The 15,739-nt window shown below is 36.3% G+C and overlaps 1 protein-coding gene across 3 annotated transcripts in view; it reads right to left on the bottom strand.

Annotated features, from left to right (window-relative positions):
- The window catches only part of Eaf6 (chromatin modification-related protein EAF6/MEAF6), a 425,780-nt gene that overhangs the window by 71,925 nt on the left and 338,116 nt on the right, over nucleotides 1-15,739 (bottom strand). For all 3 annotated transcript variants that reach the window (XM_090380123.1, XM_090380120.1, XM_090380121.1), the window contains 2 exons: nucleotides 15,566-15,599; nucleotides 727-976 (listed from right to left, as the gene is read on the bottom strand). In XM_090380123.1, coding sequence (XP_090236249.1) covers nucleotides 727-976; nucleotides 15,566-15,599 — 284 coding nt within the window. The remainder of the gene's footprint in view (nucleotides 1-726; nucleotides 977-15,565; nucleotides 15,600-15,739) is intronic.

Here is a 15,739-nt window from a genome sequence, read left to right as displayed (position 1 = left end):
TTTTTTCAATGAGTTACTCTGGGCTTTTCAGCCCTTGCGACCTGCAGATTGGTTTGCAAACACATACCTCTTCAAACAAATAAAACCATACAGATATGAGCAATAAGTTCCAGTGTGCTATGAAAAAATAAAGATAATAAATAATTAGAAATATCATAATGATCTGAATGACGATAGTTTTTCCTTATACTAAAGTTTTAGGCAGTGACAACTCCTATGATGATCAACTTTCTAAACACTGACACAGGATATCAGAAAGCATACAGTTTTCCTGAAAGGCAGGAGCTTTAAAATATGAATGAATAAGTAAGAAATTTTCACTGAAAGATTTATGGCAGTTTCTCTTCCACTCCTGTTAGGTACAGTACTGGGCAAAAATCAAGTGAGACATGCTGAGATTTTCATGAAATGTAGTTTTCTATAATGACCACTCTTATACCACACAAATATTAAGACAGTTTATTTAGCTAATAACTAAATCCCTATACATTAAGATAGCATTTTAGGAACCTTGGATTGATTCCAGCAAACATATACTCCAAGGAACTGCAAAATCATCCCATTTCATTCATCCATAATTACTTGCCATTCCTTATGTATAGGTTGAGTGTAATAAAGTTATATAATAATGAAATTTTTCTTGTGTGCATGCATCTGTGAGAGAGAAAGAATACAAAGGACATCTGCCAATTATGAAAATTGATTATGAACATATGATCAATTTACCTGTGCCTTGTTTTCTTTGCTACTTTCTTAACTCTCTCTCTCTGAATTGTCTTTGGAACTTTTGCTTGTTGACTATTTGGAGTGTTCTGTGGTGATTGATTACCATTTACAGTTGATGAAGATGAACTACTGCTACTGCTGCTTGAAACTGTAGAATTTGATGTTGCACTACCAGCTGCTACTTCTGGCACAGGTCCATTCTCCTCACTGCCACTATTGGCATTCTGAGAATCTGATTCACTGTTGTGTTCTGAAAACAACAAAAAAGAAGTATACAGCAATATTAATTATATACATTTATTCAAAACTATAAATGAATAGTTTTGTAAAAGGAAAATACACACACATTAACCCCAATACTAGCATCATTATAATGCATGAGGTGTAATTGAAAAGTCTGTGGAACAACAAATAGACATTGTCTAGACAACATTAAAACACATTTAATCTTGAAATCATTCTCTCTTCCTATGCCCTTATACCTTGTGTCAATGTTGCACAATCAGCTATTGAGCAGTCATGATTTTGCTATGAAAGCTATTAAAATGCTTAAAAGAAGCCTTCAAGGACCTTTCTTTCAGCAATAGTGCTAGACACTATAAAATATTTAAGGGCAAAGGCCTCATGCTATGAAGTAGAATGACTAATATATATATATAGGTTAGTGCAAAAGCATCATTTTAACGTAGCCATCTACAAGAATAGTCAAATTAATTAAATTGGCATCGTTTTGGTTATATCTCATATTGTGAATGCCTTCACAACTAGTTGCCATGGTATTGTACTACCTCAAATAAGTAACACTTCACCAGTGGAGAAGACTACCGTTACTTATTCTCAGCGGCACCGTTTCAAGCTTGTTGGCAGATACCCTGGTGTTGCAATAGTGACAACCCAGTTATGAAGTATAATTTCACAATATGAGAGATGCCTGATGGTGTGCAGTGATATAGACTATAAAATATTTAAGGGCAAAGGCCTCATGCTATGAGGTAGAATGACTAACATATGCAAAAGTATCATTTTTTTATTTTTTAATTAATTAAAAAAACGCCAATTTAATTAATTAATTTAACTACTCTGGTAGATGGCTACGTTAAAATGCTTTTGCACTAACCTATATGTTAATCATTCTACCTTGTAGCATGAGGCCTTTGCCCTTAAATATTTTATAGTCTATATCACTGCACACAATCAGGCATCTCTCATATTGTGAAGTTATACAGTAAACCCCCGCTATTCTTGGTATCTGTATTCGCGGTCGCTGATTTAATATAAAATGAAACCTAAAAAAATGTGACTTTTAAATCGCCGTGAACATTTTCTGCCGTGAAAAAACATGGGCATGGCTAAAATTATCTTTCCCGGTCAAAACAGCGCTCAATGGGTGGGGAGAGAGAGGGGTGACAAAATCGCGAGTGTGGATGTTTCTCGTTAATCCTTGTTCAGTATGTGCTATGCGTTTGTCGTGGAAGGTTTCGTCGGTTGCTTTTAATTTATATGCTTATAAATTGAATAAATTTATCAATTTATAAATTGATATGCTTATAAATTGAATAAATTTATCAATTTATAAATTGATATGCTTACAAAAGTGAAAAATCTACCGTTTTGCAGTGTGTTAGTGTAAACAGACTTTTTTTTCGAGTGTGTTAAAGGAAGAAAGTGACTTTATTGTGGACAAATTCTTTTCTAACCCCTACAAAAATATGGCTACGAATAACAAGGGAATTGTGAAAAGATCAAAGAAGGTGATGACATTAGCGAGCAAAATTCAGTTATTAGACAATTTCTAATGGTGAAAGTGTCTTGTCAGTGGCAAAACATAAAATCAATAAGTCAACGGTACGATCAATCAAGAAATCGGAAGAAAAAATCCACCATAGTGTCTGTGAAAATGTGCTAATTGCTTCAAACATTTGCTCTGTAACTTGTTATGTTAAATTAGAAAAAATGGAAAAAGCTTTAAACCCGTGGATAGAAGAACGAATTCAAAATAAAATTCCGTTAAGTTCACTCATCATTTGTGAAAAGGCAAAACTCCTTTATCAACACTTTACAAAACTGGTGATAGCACTGGCGGGATAAGTTTTTTAGCTATAGTAAAGGTGCTGGATTGAAAGATTTGTTTGAAATTTCTAATAAATATTACATTTAATATTAAATTGTTTCTTATTTTTATTTCGATGCCTTATGCTTGCATTTCACTATGTACTGTCTATGTACATAGTCATATTATGAAGATACATATAATACATACATAGACAAAATTTTAGACTAGTTTTTCTTATATATTTCATACTTTGGAACGGAACCCCTTTATTACTATGGGAGCCATAACTCAGTATTCGCATTTTCGGTATTCGCGGCATTTCTCAGGAACGTAACCCCCCGCTATTCGCAGGGATTTACTGTACTTCATAACTGGATTGTCACTATTGCAACACCAGGGTACCTGCCAACAAACTTTGAAACAGTGCTGTCTGGGTGGTGGTATCCGCTAAGAATAAGTAACAGTAGTCTTCTCAACTGGTGAAGTGTTACTTATTTGAGGTAATACAATACCATGGCAACTCGTGAAGGCATTCACAATATGAGATATAACCAAAACGATGCCAATTTAATTAATTTAACTACTCTGGTAGATGGCCACGTTAAAATGATGCTTTTGCACTAACCTATACAATAGTGCTATTTATTTATAAGTTGTATACTAAATTCAGAGATTGCCGTGGATTGGTTCAAGATAATCCTTATGCTCTGTCTGCTCACTTCAAAAACTATTGATGATGTAACATCAATCTAATGCACAGGGATAGGATCAACCATTGATAATAAAGCAATAAATACTCAATAACTTAGAATTGATATTTTATCCAATTCAGTGCATTTTAACTGCAGATTTAAAGATTTGGCATTGTGTACCAAATTTATTCCGAGAATCCTAACTGGGCACCAAAAGAGATGACAGGATGTCTAAGAGGAATTACTGAACACTGAAAAAAATCTTAATTTCATGAATTAAATTACCGTGAGTGATGGCAATGGGTCTACAGAAAATGCTGCTCAAAAGGAAAAGATACGAATGAAGTGATCCAAGGAAATGTACTGAAAGTTCTGCAGACCCTGAAAACAGGAGGTCACCAGGAATGCTTCTGAAAGTGGAAAATTTTCTTTGAGGGGTAATAACACGTACCAATGTTTTGTAATTTACGAACTTATTCCACAAACTTTTCAACTGTATCTTATAATTCCCAGTGTCCCAAGCATTACCATTAGTAACATAGTGCAAGAAAGCCACAGGCTTCTGCTGCACTGGCAAAAAAAAAAAAAAAAAAAAAAAAAAATAATAAAATAAATAAATCAAATAAATAACTAAATTAAAAAAAAAATGTGTGTGTTATTTTATGAGGAAAGCACATTTTATGTGTTTTCTGTATTTGTGTATATTACTGTACTGGCCTATCTTGCAACTGGCTGCAAAGATAGAGTTGTTAGTATGACATGTATATTTTTGTGTACACGTGTTTTGTGGTTATAGGCAATTGTATAGCGGTTTAGCTATAGTACTTGACCCTAAGCTCACTTTCTCTCCGCATCTTGCATACCTCCACGCAAAAGTGAGAAACTACACTGTTCTCATTGCACGGGTTAGTCACCGTGATTGGGGACTGAACCAACGCACCCTTAAGGTTCTGTACAAATCAATCTTCCTTCCCTTCATAACGTATGAATCAGGGGTCTGGTTTCGCAGGGCAACTCTTTACAACAAACGTAAACTGGGAACCATCCAGCGCACCATCCTTCTTACTATTACAAGGGCATGCTGCACAGTTAGCAACCCAGCCCTTCAGGTTCTTGTGGGCGTCCTTCCGCTTGATTTGGAGGTTATTCGAAGGGGCCTCCACTACTGTCTATCCAGGAGCATACCAGCAACTATCCTTGGACACTCCATCAATAACCTGAATGAAATCAGGTAGGAAAAGAAACAAATTGCCATCCTACTACTTCAGACCTGGCAGGACAGATGAACTGCTACCAACAAGGGCCCAATCACCAAGAAATTTATACCTTATGTGAATGCCATATTTCCCAAATCTCCAAATTGGTTTTCTCCTGGTCTTTATACCACCTACTTCATTACTGTACACAGATCAATAAACCATAAACTAACATCCATGGGGATCATTGACAACCCCTACTGTGCATGTGGTGAAATAGAAGACTGGAACCATCTAGTATATACCTGTCAACACTATGAGGACCTCTGCAGCATCCTGTTTACTCGTATACAAGATAACTCTCAAGGGAAAGAACACTTATTCATCACAGAAGAAAACTACTACTATGAGTTTACCAAGTTTGCACAAGCCCTCTTCACAAGACGGAGCACCCTATTGCCAACACAAAATAGGAACAACCCAAACATCTGATCCTTACCTAACTGGCCAACCAATCTTAACCTGGATAGGATCAACTGGCGTACGGGCCATCTCATTCCTCAGTGGCAACTTACATGCAGCTCTCTCTTGCTGTGTCTTATTTATCGTCCTTCCCGGGTTCCCCTTTCAACTGATGGCGCTTATTGCTCCATTGATAACCTGGAGGATGCCTTCACCTGCATCCTCCATATTTCTAGCTGTACCCTCCTTTCTTGCGTACACTCTGTACTTCCCCGACTCTACCTTTTTTTTTTTTTGTCTCCATCCAGGAAGCTCTGGCAACCCTGGCGGAGACAAGTCAGAGAATAATGGGCAGACTGGCTACCTCCTAGTGGTGTGTGTGGGGGCAATGTGGAGTCCCACCAGGGGCCCTGCAGCCAAATGCCAGGAAACACAACAGAACCTAACGCAATATGTCATATATAACACACAACACTTTTCTGGCATTTACAGTAGTACTGTATTCCTTCACAGTGAACATATGGTGCAGATGTGGGAAACCACAGGTGGCACCTGACCCCAATACTATGCCACTACACAATTGCCTATAACCACAGTAGAGCTTGTTAGTACAACATGTCTATTTTTGTGTACATGTGTTTTGTGTTATAGGCAATTGTATAGCAGTTTAGCTAACAGGAGACAAAGTTGAGTAAGGAATTAGGATAGAAATAAGACACTCCTGCCATTGTCTACAATAACAGCCCAGAGTGTAGAAAATTTTAGTTGTAGGAAAGGGAACAGTATATGACTGAAGAACATAAAGTTAGTGCTCTGGTTATCCAGAACAGCAATTTCCCATCCATGCTAACAACAGCACTGGACGTGGTAGATACGTGTATCAGTAAGTAGTTTTATATGTACAAATAAGTAATAATCTTATAATTAATCTTCTACTAGTACCATTTTCGGTCTTATACTTAAACTTTTACTATTATAATCTTAAACTTGCCTGTAACTGGCTGATATATTGTCGGCACCACACCAAAACCACGAATGTGCAAATTTGGCACTTTTTACCTAAATGCATTCTTGAGGTTGTTTCTTGGTCAACTACACCCTGCTAAAGGCTCGTATGTGTATTTCAAAGCCAAGTGGTTGAAAATGTTACATGCATTTTCACTTATCTGTGAAAAAAAAAAACACTTCTCACCATGCAGATACACGAATCTGGCACTTTGGTTAGTTTGGCATGGTAAGTATTGAAAGAGCAATTTGCAAAAGTACCATTTTCGGTTTTTTTGGCATGTATAGTAGAGTGGGGGGGGAGGCCAGCTCGTGCATGCTGCTAAACATATGGTTTTGTTTGTCTCAGTTTACCAATCAGTATTACTGTTTAGTTGTCCTTTGTAACATCTCATTTTTGTGGTCAAAAGTAAAATTTGGAATAATGAGTACAAGAACGCAAAAAATTCTTGCACCATGTTCCACACTTCAAATGGAATCTGATTTGGAAGATAAAGAAAGATTGAGATTCCTTGAATGACTTTGAAGTTTCAGACAACAATAAAACTTATGTACCCTCCGATGACGGAGGATACATAAATTTTATGGCTTCGATGTGCATGTACTTTTTAAAAATTATCCCCAGTTTAAAGACACATTTTTTGAGCCAGGCCATTCAGAAATGGATTGCGACTCAATGCACTCTAGAAGTTGAGAGAAAAGCCAAGTATGTACCTGCGAATGTCCCCGAGCCCAAATAATTAGAGGTGCAAGATTAAAACCTACACCATTCCGTGTAAATATCATGCAATTTGATGACTTTTGCGATTTTACTTTTCTACCTCGTGAAGAATTCAGAGTTTTGTAGGGGGGGTTACGGTGATAGGTATTCCCCCTATGGATGTAATCCCTGATGAGCTTCCAGTTACATTTGTTCTAGGGCAAGCGCTCACTTTTTTCAGCGAATCAAATTCTTCTCGTAACTTAGCAAGTTGTAATTTGAGATTGGTGCACTCCTTACATTGGTTAGATCTAGTAGACAGAGCTAGGTCTGTCACAAGGTGTACTAATGATGAAGTTGACTCACACTGGAAATGCCCGCAGGCATTTCTGTTTGAGTCCCAATGTCTCTGGACTTTGTACTGTTTGTGGATCTCGTAGCAACCATAATTTAAGTAAAATTCGAACTTTACAAAGATTGTGAAATTAAAATTTACAAATATTACAGAATTTATGTTAACAAAATAGCACAGAAATTAAACTGTTGACAAAACTTAAATCACTAAAGAAGTTAAATTTAAGCTAACGAATGAAAGTTACAAAATTCCCACCAAAATACTGATAATAAAGGCTATCTGAATATTAAGCTGCAGCCTTCTAAATACAATACTTGTAACAACTACTAAAATTAAATTTAAGCTACCCAACGAAAGTTATGAAGTTCTCACCAAAATATCGATAGCAAAAGCTATCTGAATATTAAGCTGTAGCTTTCTAAATACTTATCTAAATACAAAAATAAACTAACCTACATGAATATAGGAATTCAAAATATGTATTAACTACAGTTTAGTACATTCAAATAAAAAAAAAAAAAAAAAACCTCAAAATTATTTCAAAAACTAGCCCTTGTTTGGGTTAGTTTTATCACTTGTTTGGGCCAATAAGGAAGGACCTGGGAAGGAAAAAATTCGAGACAGCTGAAGAATTCACTCGCAGTGGCGTGAACTGGCTGTGCAATTAACCTACTGCCAAGCACACTTACAGGTGTGACTCCTAGAAAACAGGCCTTGAGCACTGGGAAACACAACATAGAATATTTCTTGAAACAAAGGACACATCAGTGTTAAAATAAACTTCAATTAACAAAACATAATAAATACTAAAATGGAATAAAAAAGTAAAATACAATTTTATTAAAAGAAAACTGATAAAATCATTAAAATACAGTATATAGCTTTCGAGACGAGGTGCCTCTTCAGTTTAAAAGAACGAATGGCATATAACAGGGTATACATGTTTTTGTACGATACATGATTAGTATGAACAAGAATAACTGGGTGAAATCACAAAAACTAATAATCTGACATTGGTGATGAAAAATATGTATGAGATAAACACCAACACTCGTTACAAGATGGTGAACTCCATAATATGGTGGATGCAGCATCCCCTTATTGTGATTCATAGGGCCGTGGTAACACTATGAGTGCTTCAAGCCATGGGTGTTGGTGATAGTAAATTGAAATCAACTTGGAAGTCAAGATGGGGATCAAGGTTATGTTGTTGACTCCAGTAGTGTTTAGAAATGGCAGAGAAAGATCAAAATTAGAACTGTAATAGCTCTTCCCCTTTGTGTTCTGAAACATGATCTCCAAAACCACTTGTCAGACTCAACGGTGTAACATACTTCACAATACAGACATCTCACACAGTAAATGGATCTGATCCACCTTGCAAAAATAAAGGGATGAGCAAATGAAATTGTCTTTAAGATAACATACCAGAATTTCTGAGTTGCACACAGTGAATATGGTAAACGCATAGAACTCTTGCAAGGCACTAGAAAACATCAGGTATGTCTGCCAGGGGCAAAGGTTGATGATGTTGTAGAGCAGATATCATCTTTTAAGGGCACAAAAGTTGATATAGTTATACACGTTGGCACTAATGATATTAAGAGTAAGAGACCGGCAGAATTAATTAACAAGTACAGGTCACTATTGAAAAAAAGCCATGAATTAGGGTTGAATTTGAAAGTGTCTGCAATTCTGCCCAGACACGATAGGAGGGAGTATATGATGAGAGCCTTATCGATCAATTCGACCCTGGAAAGATTGTGCAAGGCTCAAGGGGTAGAATTTTTTTCAGCCTGGTCTGTACTTGTTAACAGGAGAGACTGCTTCTACAGGGATGGGATACACTTAAATAGAAAGGGTGCAAGAATATCTGCTGATGCTATCGAGGCAATGTTAGGTGGGTCGGAAAACTGCTAGCTTGGGGAGATACAAGGGCTAATAGATTAACAGTAGCCGCTGGAAGAGGTGAAAGTGATTCTTGCACTGCTTCTATTGGAATGAGCAGAAGCCTGGAAAACAAGATGCAGGATATTTCAGAGACTGCTGGGAGTCATTGTGGTACAAGTAAACACATGGGTTGTGTTAGGGTAGCTAAGAATAGGAACAGGTGCATGTATACTTGCGTGTACACCAATGCCGTGGGTAGTATATTCAAGGAGGAACTGGACAAATATTTAGAGGGAATGGATGTGTGAAACTGTTTTTTTTTTTTTTTTTTGTTGGCTTATTACTACATTAGCTCATACGCTTGCTTTCTTGCATCACATGCCTCTATTACTACATCGAATGAAGGGATAGAGTCAGATTTTGATGCAGTGTCAAAATTTGCACATGGTGTAAAGATTGGGAGAGTTGTTAATAATCGATGCCAAGCAGCACTCCTTGAGGATGATGTGAACAAGCTTCAAGTCAAGAATGGTGAGAAAGGTGGCCTCTATGGCAAAATGCAAGGTCTCACTCTTGCGAACCCAAAATAATGTATACACTAGCTGAGGTTGAATTAAAAATAGCAGAGGAAGAAAGAGATCTGGGAGTTATGATACAGGTAGATATGTTCTCTGAGCAGTGTAAACAGTTGGCCAGGAAAGGCCACCGTGTCCTATTGATGATTTATTGAAAAATATCCTGTGGGGATAGGGAGGTCATAATCCCACTGTATAAAGCAAATTGTAAGATAACATTTTGAATACTGTGCCAAGTATGGAGATCTTATCTGACAAAGACATTAAGCTTTTTGAAAAATTCCAAAGACAAGTGACTCGCATGGTGAGATTGGCAAAAGGGCAACCATACAAGAGAAGATTTGGATTTTGTGGGCTACAGAGCTTACAACCACCAGGGACCTTAGAGGGCCTAATTGAGGTTTATAAGGATGTGAGAGGAATTAGTAAAATGAAGGAAGGTAGGTGGAATTTTCTATTTTATAAAGAATTATAGAATTAGGGCCATAAATTTAAATTACAGGGGAAGCAGTTTATACTAAATTGCAGAAAGTTTTCTCTTAGGCAGCAGGTTGTTGATTACTGGAATAAGCTATCTCTATACCTTCAAACAGGCCTATGGGGCTGGGAAATTCCATACTGCAATAATTAAAGACAAACGCCAGCCAAGGAATTAAAAATTTCAGAACGCATTGTACGGGCACTGCGGGAGTGTCAGACCCACTGTGTGCAACTTCCGGGACGGAGATTGCACACAGTGGTGTCTCAAGTTAAAGATCCCGTAGCCCAGGACTATACTAGTAGTGTGGTCTATGAGATTAAGTGCCCGGATTGTGGGGAGTGTTGTGTGGGGGAGACGGGGCGACGTTTAAAAGACCGTCTGGGGGAGCACATGACCACCATTAAGACTGCCAATTATGCAAGGTCTGCTGTGGCAGAGCATTTCTGGGAGAAGCAGCATCGGATCGCCCCTGAAGACGCAGTCATTACGGACCATGCCCATGGATTTTGGGAATGCAAGTGGCTCGAGAGCTTGCGAATCAGTTCATCCAGTCGTAATACTATTAACAGGGGCAGGGGGACATGTTTACACCCCCTGTTTGAGGCGGTTGTCCTCAGACGGGATGACCGGTTCTGTTTGACACGCTCCCGAGCCACTTCTGTTTCCGATGAGCGCGTGGGGAATGCCGACCATGTGTCTGATGGACCACGTGCATGAGTGCTGTGGGCCTGCTAGTTAAGGATGTGTCATTGCAGTAATAGTATACTGTTGAAGAAGGAGACAGCAGTCTCCAAAAGCTTCAGGTTTTATCGCTTTTAATTCAGTCTATTTTAAATAATTTTATTGCTCCGGTATTTTTTAACTATATTTTTAACGTTTTATCGTACTTTATTTTATCTTAATTTATTGTAATATTTTAGTCTTCCGATAGTGTATCACAGTATTTCATTATATTTTATTTCTGTATATTTTATTTTTATAGTAAAAATTTTTAATTCCTTGGCTGGTGTTTGTCTTTAATTATTGCAGTAAGCTATCTCTGCATGTAGTTGTGCTAACAGTTTGAAGAAATTCAAACGTCACTGGATAGTAATCTATATGAGGTGGGAAGTGCATAAGTTGCATTTTCTTATCTACTTTTTTTGACCGATGCAACAAAAGCCTGTGGCTTCCTTGCACTATACGGCTGATATTAATATTAATATCTGTAAGAAAAATAAGAATTTATAAAATCAATGAATAGGTTTCTCAGAAGGTACACGATTTTTTTATAAAAATTTCTACACAAGTAGTCAGCCGAGGAAATTGGATAATCGTATAAAAATATAAAGTCCAATACTAACTTTTTATAATAATTAAGAATAGACTAAGTGATTTTTCCAATATTTGAAAATGTAACTTGAGAAGACTGTTTGAAGATAATAAAACACTCAAAACCTATGTTGGTATTATTATGTTTATTTCCAAACTGAATATATGTACATAATGGAGACATATGTTTTGTGGTATGTATTTTCTTACCACTTCTTCAGTGACACAAGAACTTGTAAACTCATGTTCTGGTAACTGAAGTGATCTTTTGTGACTTTCATATTGCAAAGACAGTTGTCACTGAAGAAGTTGGAAGAAAATACCACAAAACATATGACTCTATTATGTACATATTTCCGATTTCAAAATAAACATAATACCTACATAGGTTTTGAGTGCTTAAAATCCATTTTGCAACTACCTGTATGTGTACACCAATATTATCTTCAAACAACAGTTTTTCTATGCACAGTGCCACTTAAGGAATACCTCAGATCAACCTGAGAAGGCTTTCTATCATCATTACGATAAGTAATAGCAGACAACAGATACATAATTAAGATTTTCCCTGAGATTTCCATAAGATTTTAATAATTTTCAAATTCCCTTAGTTTACTAACTGAGGGGTAATCATATATATGTATATATATTTTCATCTTGATAGGAAACTATTTTCACAATGGTAATCTATAAATTTTAGGTAGCCAGATTTTAAGATATGTCTCAACAAAGGCAACTAGTGATATTTCAGTATCACTAGTCATTTTATAAATAAATCTTAGAACATACGAAAATTAATACTTTCCAGGAAACTTTTATGATATGGAAGGATTAAACTGAGTCAAAATGTGGCATAAACTTCAATAAATACACTTGGTACAATAAATAGATAAGCAGTGATTTACCAATTTTTATTATACAAGTATACTATATAACCAAATGTGTTTGTACACATACAGGTAGTTGCAAAATGGATTTTAAATAAAAATAAGCTAACACACACGTAGCAGGGACAACTGAGTATATTTCTGATTTCTGCCAGAATTCACCTCCATTCCTCCTGAAAAGTAGCTTAGAGCAGCACGGAAGCAGCATTTTTTTTTTTTTTTTTGGCCACAGCCTAATTTATCACTCAAATTCATCCAACAGGTGTTCAGTGAGATTGAGATATAGGCACTAACCAGACCAGCATCCAACTTTTAGATGTTATTGTCTCCACAAACCAGTATTATTTTCACTGTATGATATGGAGCATTGCCACAGTGTACGTAGCTCACATTTGTCTAAAACATGCAAATAGTTAATGGAATTCATGGCTTCAAGCATTACCAATGGATCACATATAAGTTGCCTGAAACAACCCCTCACCATCAGAATAGTGTCACAAAACGTCATGGTTGAATTCACATATCTCACATTGCATGGAAAAGTGACACAACACAAAAAATGCAATTTTTCAGAAAAGAGAAAACAAAGAAATCAGATGTTTCATCAATTGTGGGCGTTAATAACAAATAAAAAAAAAAAAAAAAAAAAAATTGCCAGCTTAATAAAGTGCAATAAACCTTTCTAACAGATTTTATAAATATAATTTTCAAATTTGTGTAGACTACCATAGGGGCCAGTTGGGACACTTTTAATATAGGAACGGTACAGAAAAATTAACATTCTGAAATAGTTTAGACAAAAATAGCATATTTTGTTAATTAATGAAAATATATTTTGAAATGAATAAATAACAAAAAGAAACAAAAAATGTAATTTTAATAAAAAAAAATACAATACTTCTCTTATTAATCAAAATAAGGTTTAAGGTTTGAATGCTGAAACATAAAACAGTTCATAGCTTTTAGGCATATTATTTGTTTTAATTAGGTTCAAGATATCTGATTTTTTTTTTTTTTTTATCTGAAACTTGTATCTTCTTAGTGTATGCTAATTTAATTTAGACAGTTTTACCGTGACGATTGATGTCTCTCATTAGTCCCAATTTTTTTATAGTCCTTTGCTTGTCAACATTTTTATGAAGGAATGCACTTGGACTACATTTTCAACCTTCGGTACCTTGGTATCTTGATTTTGCCTAACTTTACATTTTTATTATCTTCCGTCTTTGAGTTGTTTCCCATAATGCTGTCAAATTTTTAAAATCGTTGAAATCGTCGTGGGTCATTTCAGTCACTCTATACGGGTTCTCTTGTTTCTTCGCTGCATGTATTAATGTAACATACTGCCAAGGAATATAAATTGGTCCCGATTTTAATGCTTTCTTTATGGATTTTTCTACCACGGAATGCACATTATCCCTTTCATTTTGTGTATGTCCTGTAATTAGGAACTTGTGAGTGAACTTAATACACAACTAATGGACTTAATACTCAATGTAGATACAGCACACAATGGCCATGGCAACAGTAAATTTATTCTTCTGTTGTCCACTGCAGTTGTCTGACTAGAAGGTAATCTGAAGATCAGTACTGTTCATGGATCTGGCAGTCTCTTCTAAATATTTGCAAACACAAGTGTCTATTTCTATTCCCCCCCGTTACCTTCACTCTTATGCCAGAAGAAACACTATACCTTATCACTTTTAAGTTCTGAAATCGTAAAGTTATAGCAGTTTAATTTAGACTTGTAATAGAATAAGGAAATATCACCCAGTCACAATTAAAAAAGCGTTGTTACAACAAATAGTCTTGTCTGTTACAACTGTGATGCATCACTTTTCTGTGACCAGTGACAATACCTGCTAGTAGAAAAGCAACACAACTGCACTCTACCGGCTCAAAATTGGAGTTGTAAATATGTCATTTTTTCCAGGATGTAGAGTTCAAGCTTGTGCATCCCCTTATTATATTAACTCGAATTCAACAATTTTTGAGTTGTGTCACTTTTCCATACAATGTGCAATATTCTGACAGGAAGTCTTCTCTGGGCAATCTCTGCACCAAGCGCACCATCAGAACAAAACATTGTGTAGCAACATTAGTTGCTCTCGAAGCTGCTCTTCATAGCACCTTCTATTGTTCTAGAGTGCACGTTTTTTTGTTTGTTTGTTTTGTTATTTGGTTTTTAGGAGCATTAGCAACTAAGGCCATATTGCTCTAGGAATATGCGGTGGTCATTCCCTGACCTTTCCGCATCCTCCGTATTTGGTGGTGACGGGCTCAAACCCCGGTCTAATCAAGAAGCGTGTGCTACGCACTGCTGCTGCTCCTTCCCACCTGGCTACGGAGGTGGTAGAGTGCACATATATTTGGAATATCACTACTCCAAATGCATTTTGTACTAATGACTCTGATACTGGGTTTATGAACAGCTACCTACACTAAATTCAAGGCAATGAGCTCCCTATGGAATGGATGATATACTGACAGATGTGTCTATAGCTTTTTGGGCTGCTGCTGCAATATTCTCCAAAATTGTGAAAAGCACTAACTACCCTCTTCACAGTTCACTGAAAACGTTCATAAGATTGTGAATATGCCCAGACCTTTCTTTTAATTCAGGTATCACCTATAGTCTTCCATCTTTGAATAACAACTGCCACAGTAGATTCAGATGAGTCTTGGACACACACACGAGTTATTGTTTGTTTGTAAATTGGTTTTAGGAGCATTAGCAACTAAGGCCATAATGCTCCGGGGAAATGCGGTGGTCATTCCCTGACCTTTCTGCATCCTCCGTATTTGGTGGTCACAAGCTCGAACCCCAGTCTAATCAAGAAGCGTGTGCTACGCACTGATGCTCCTACCCACCTGGCTACGGAGGTGCCACACACATCAGAGAGAGAGAGAGAGATATTACCAATATGGATTCCAATTAAAATCATGCTGGTTTCTAATACCACTAGTGCACAGGGAAAACGCACGAGACATATTGGTATGTCTAAGCTAACACAAATATACAGATCAAGTGTATCAGTATATTTGGTATAATAATAATGAGGACTTTTAGCACAATATACAATTTTCGTGAAGGAATGTCCAAATGCTTTTGTTCATATAAGGTATACGTTTATAATATAGTTATGCTACAATATTTCTTTTGTTTGTTCATTTTATAAGAGGTAACAAATATCTTTATAATTTTCTATAACATATAAAAAATGTTAATTACCTTTTTCGTCTTTTTCAATTATTCCACTAACAGCCTGAAATTGAAATCATACCATTAATAATGCACTCACATACAAAAAAAAAAAAAAAAACGGCTAATGCATAATCATAAAATAACTTGAAACAAGTTGTATAGTAAGTCCATAAATTCAGGCTGCTAATAATATCAAGTAGC

Source organism: Mastigoproctus giganteus, chromosome 8 (assembly GCF_048544385.1).
Source record: "Mastigoproctus giganteus isolate SK-2022 chromosome 8, ASM4854438v1, whole genome shotgun sequence".
Classification (NCBI taxonomy): Eukaryota; Metazoa; Arthropoda; class Arachnida; order Uropygi; family Thelyphonidae; genus Mastigoproctus; species Mastigoproctus giganteus.
The sequence above is the reverse complement of the archived record's forward strand: the minus strand, read 5'-3'. Positions and strand labels throughout refer to the sequence as shown.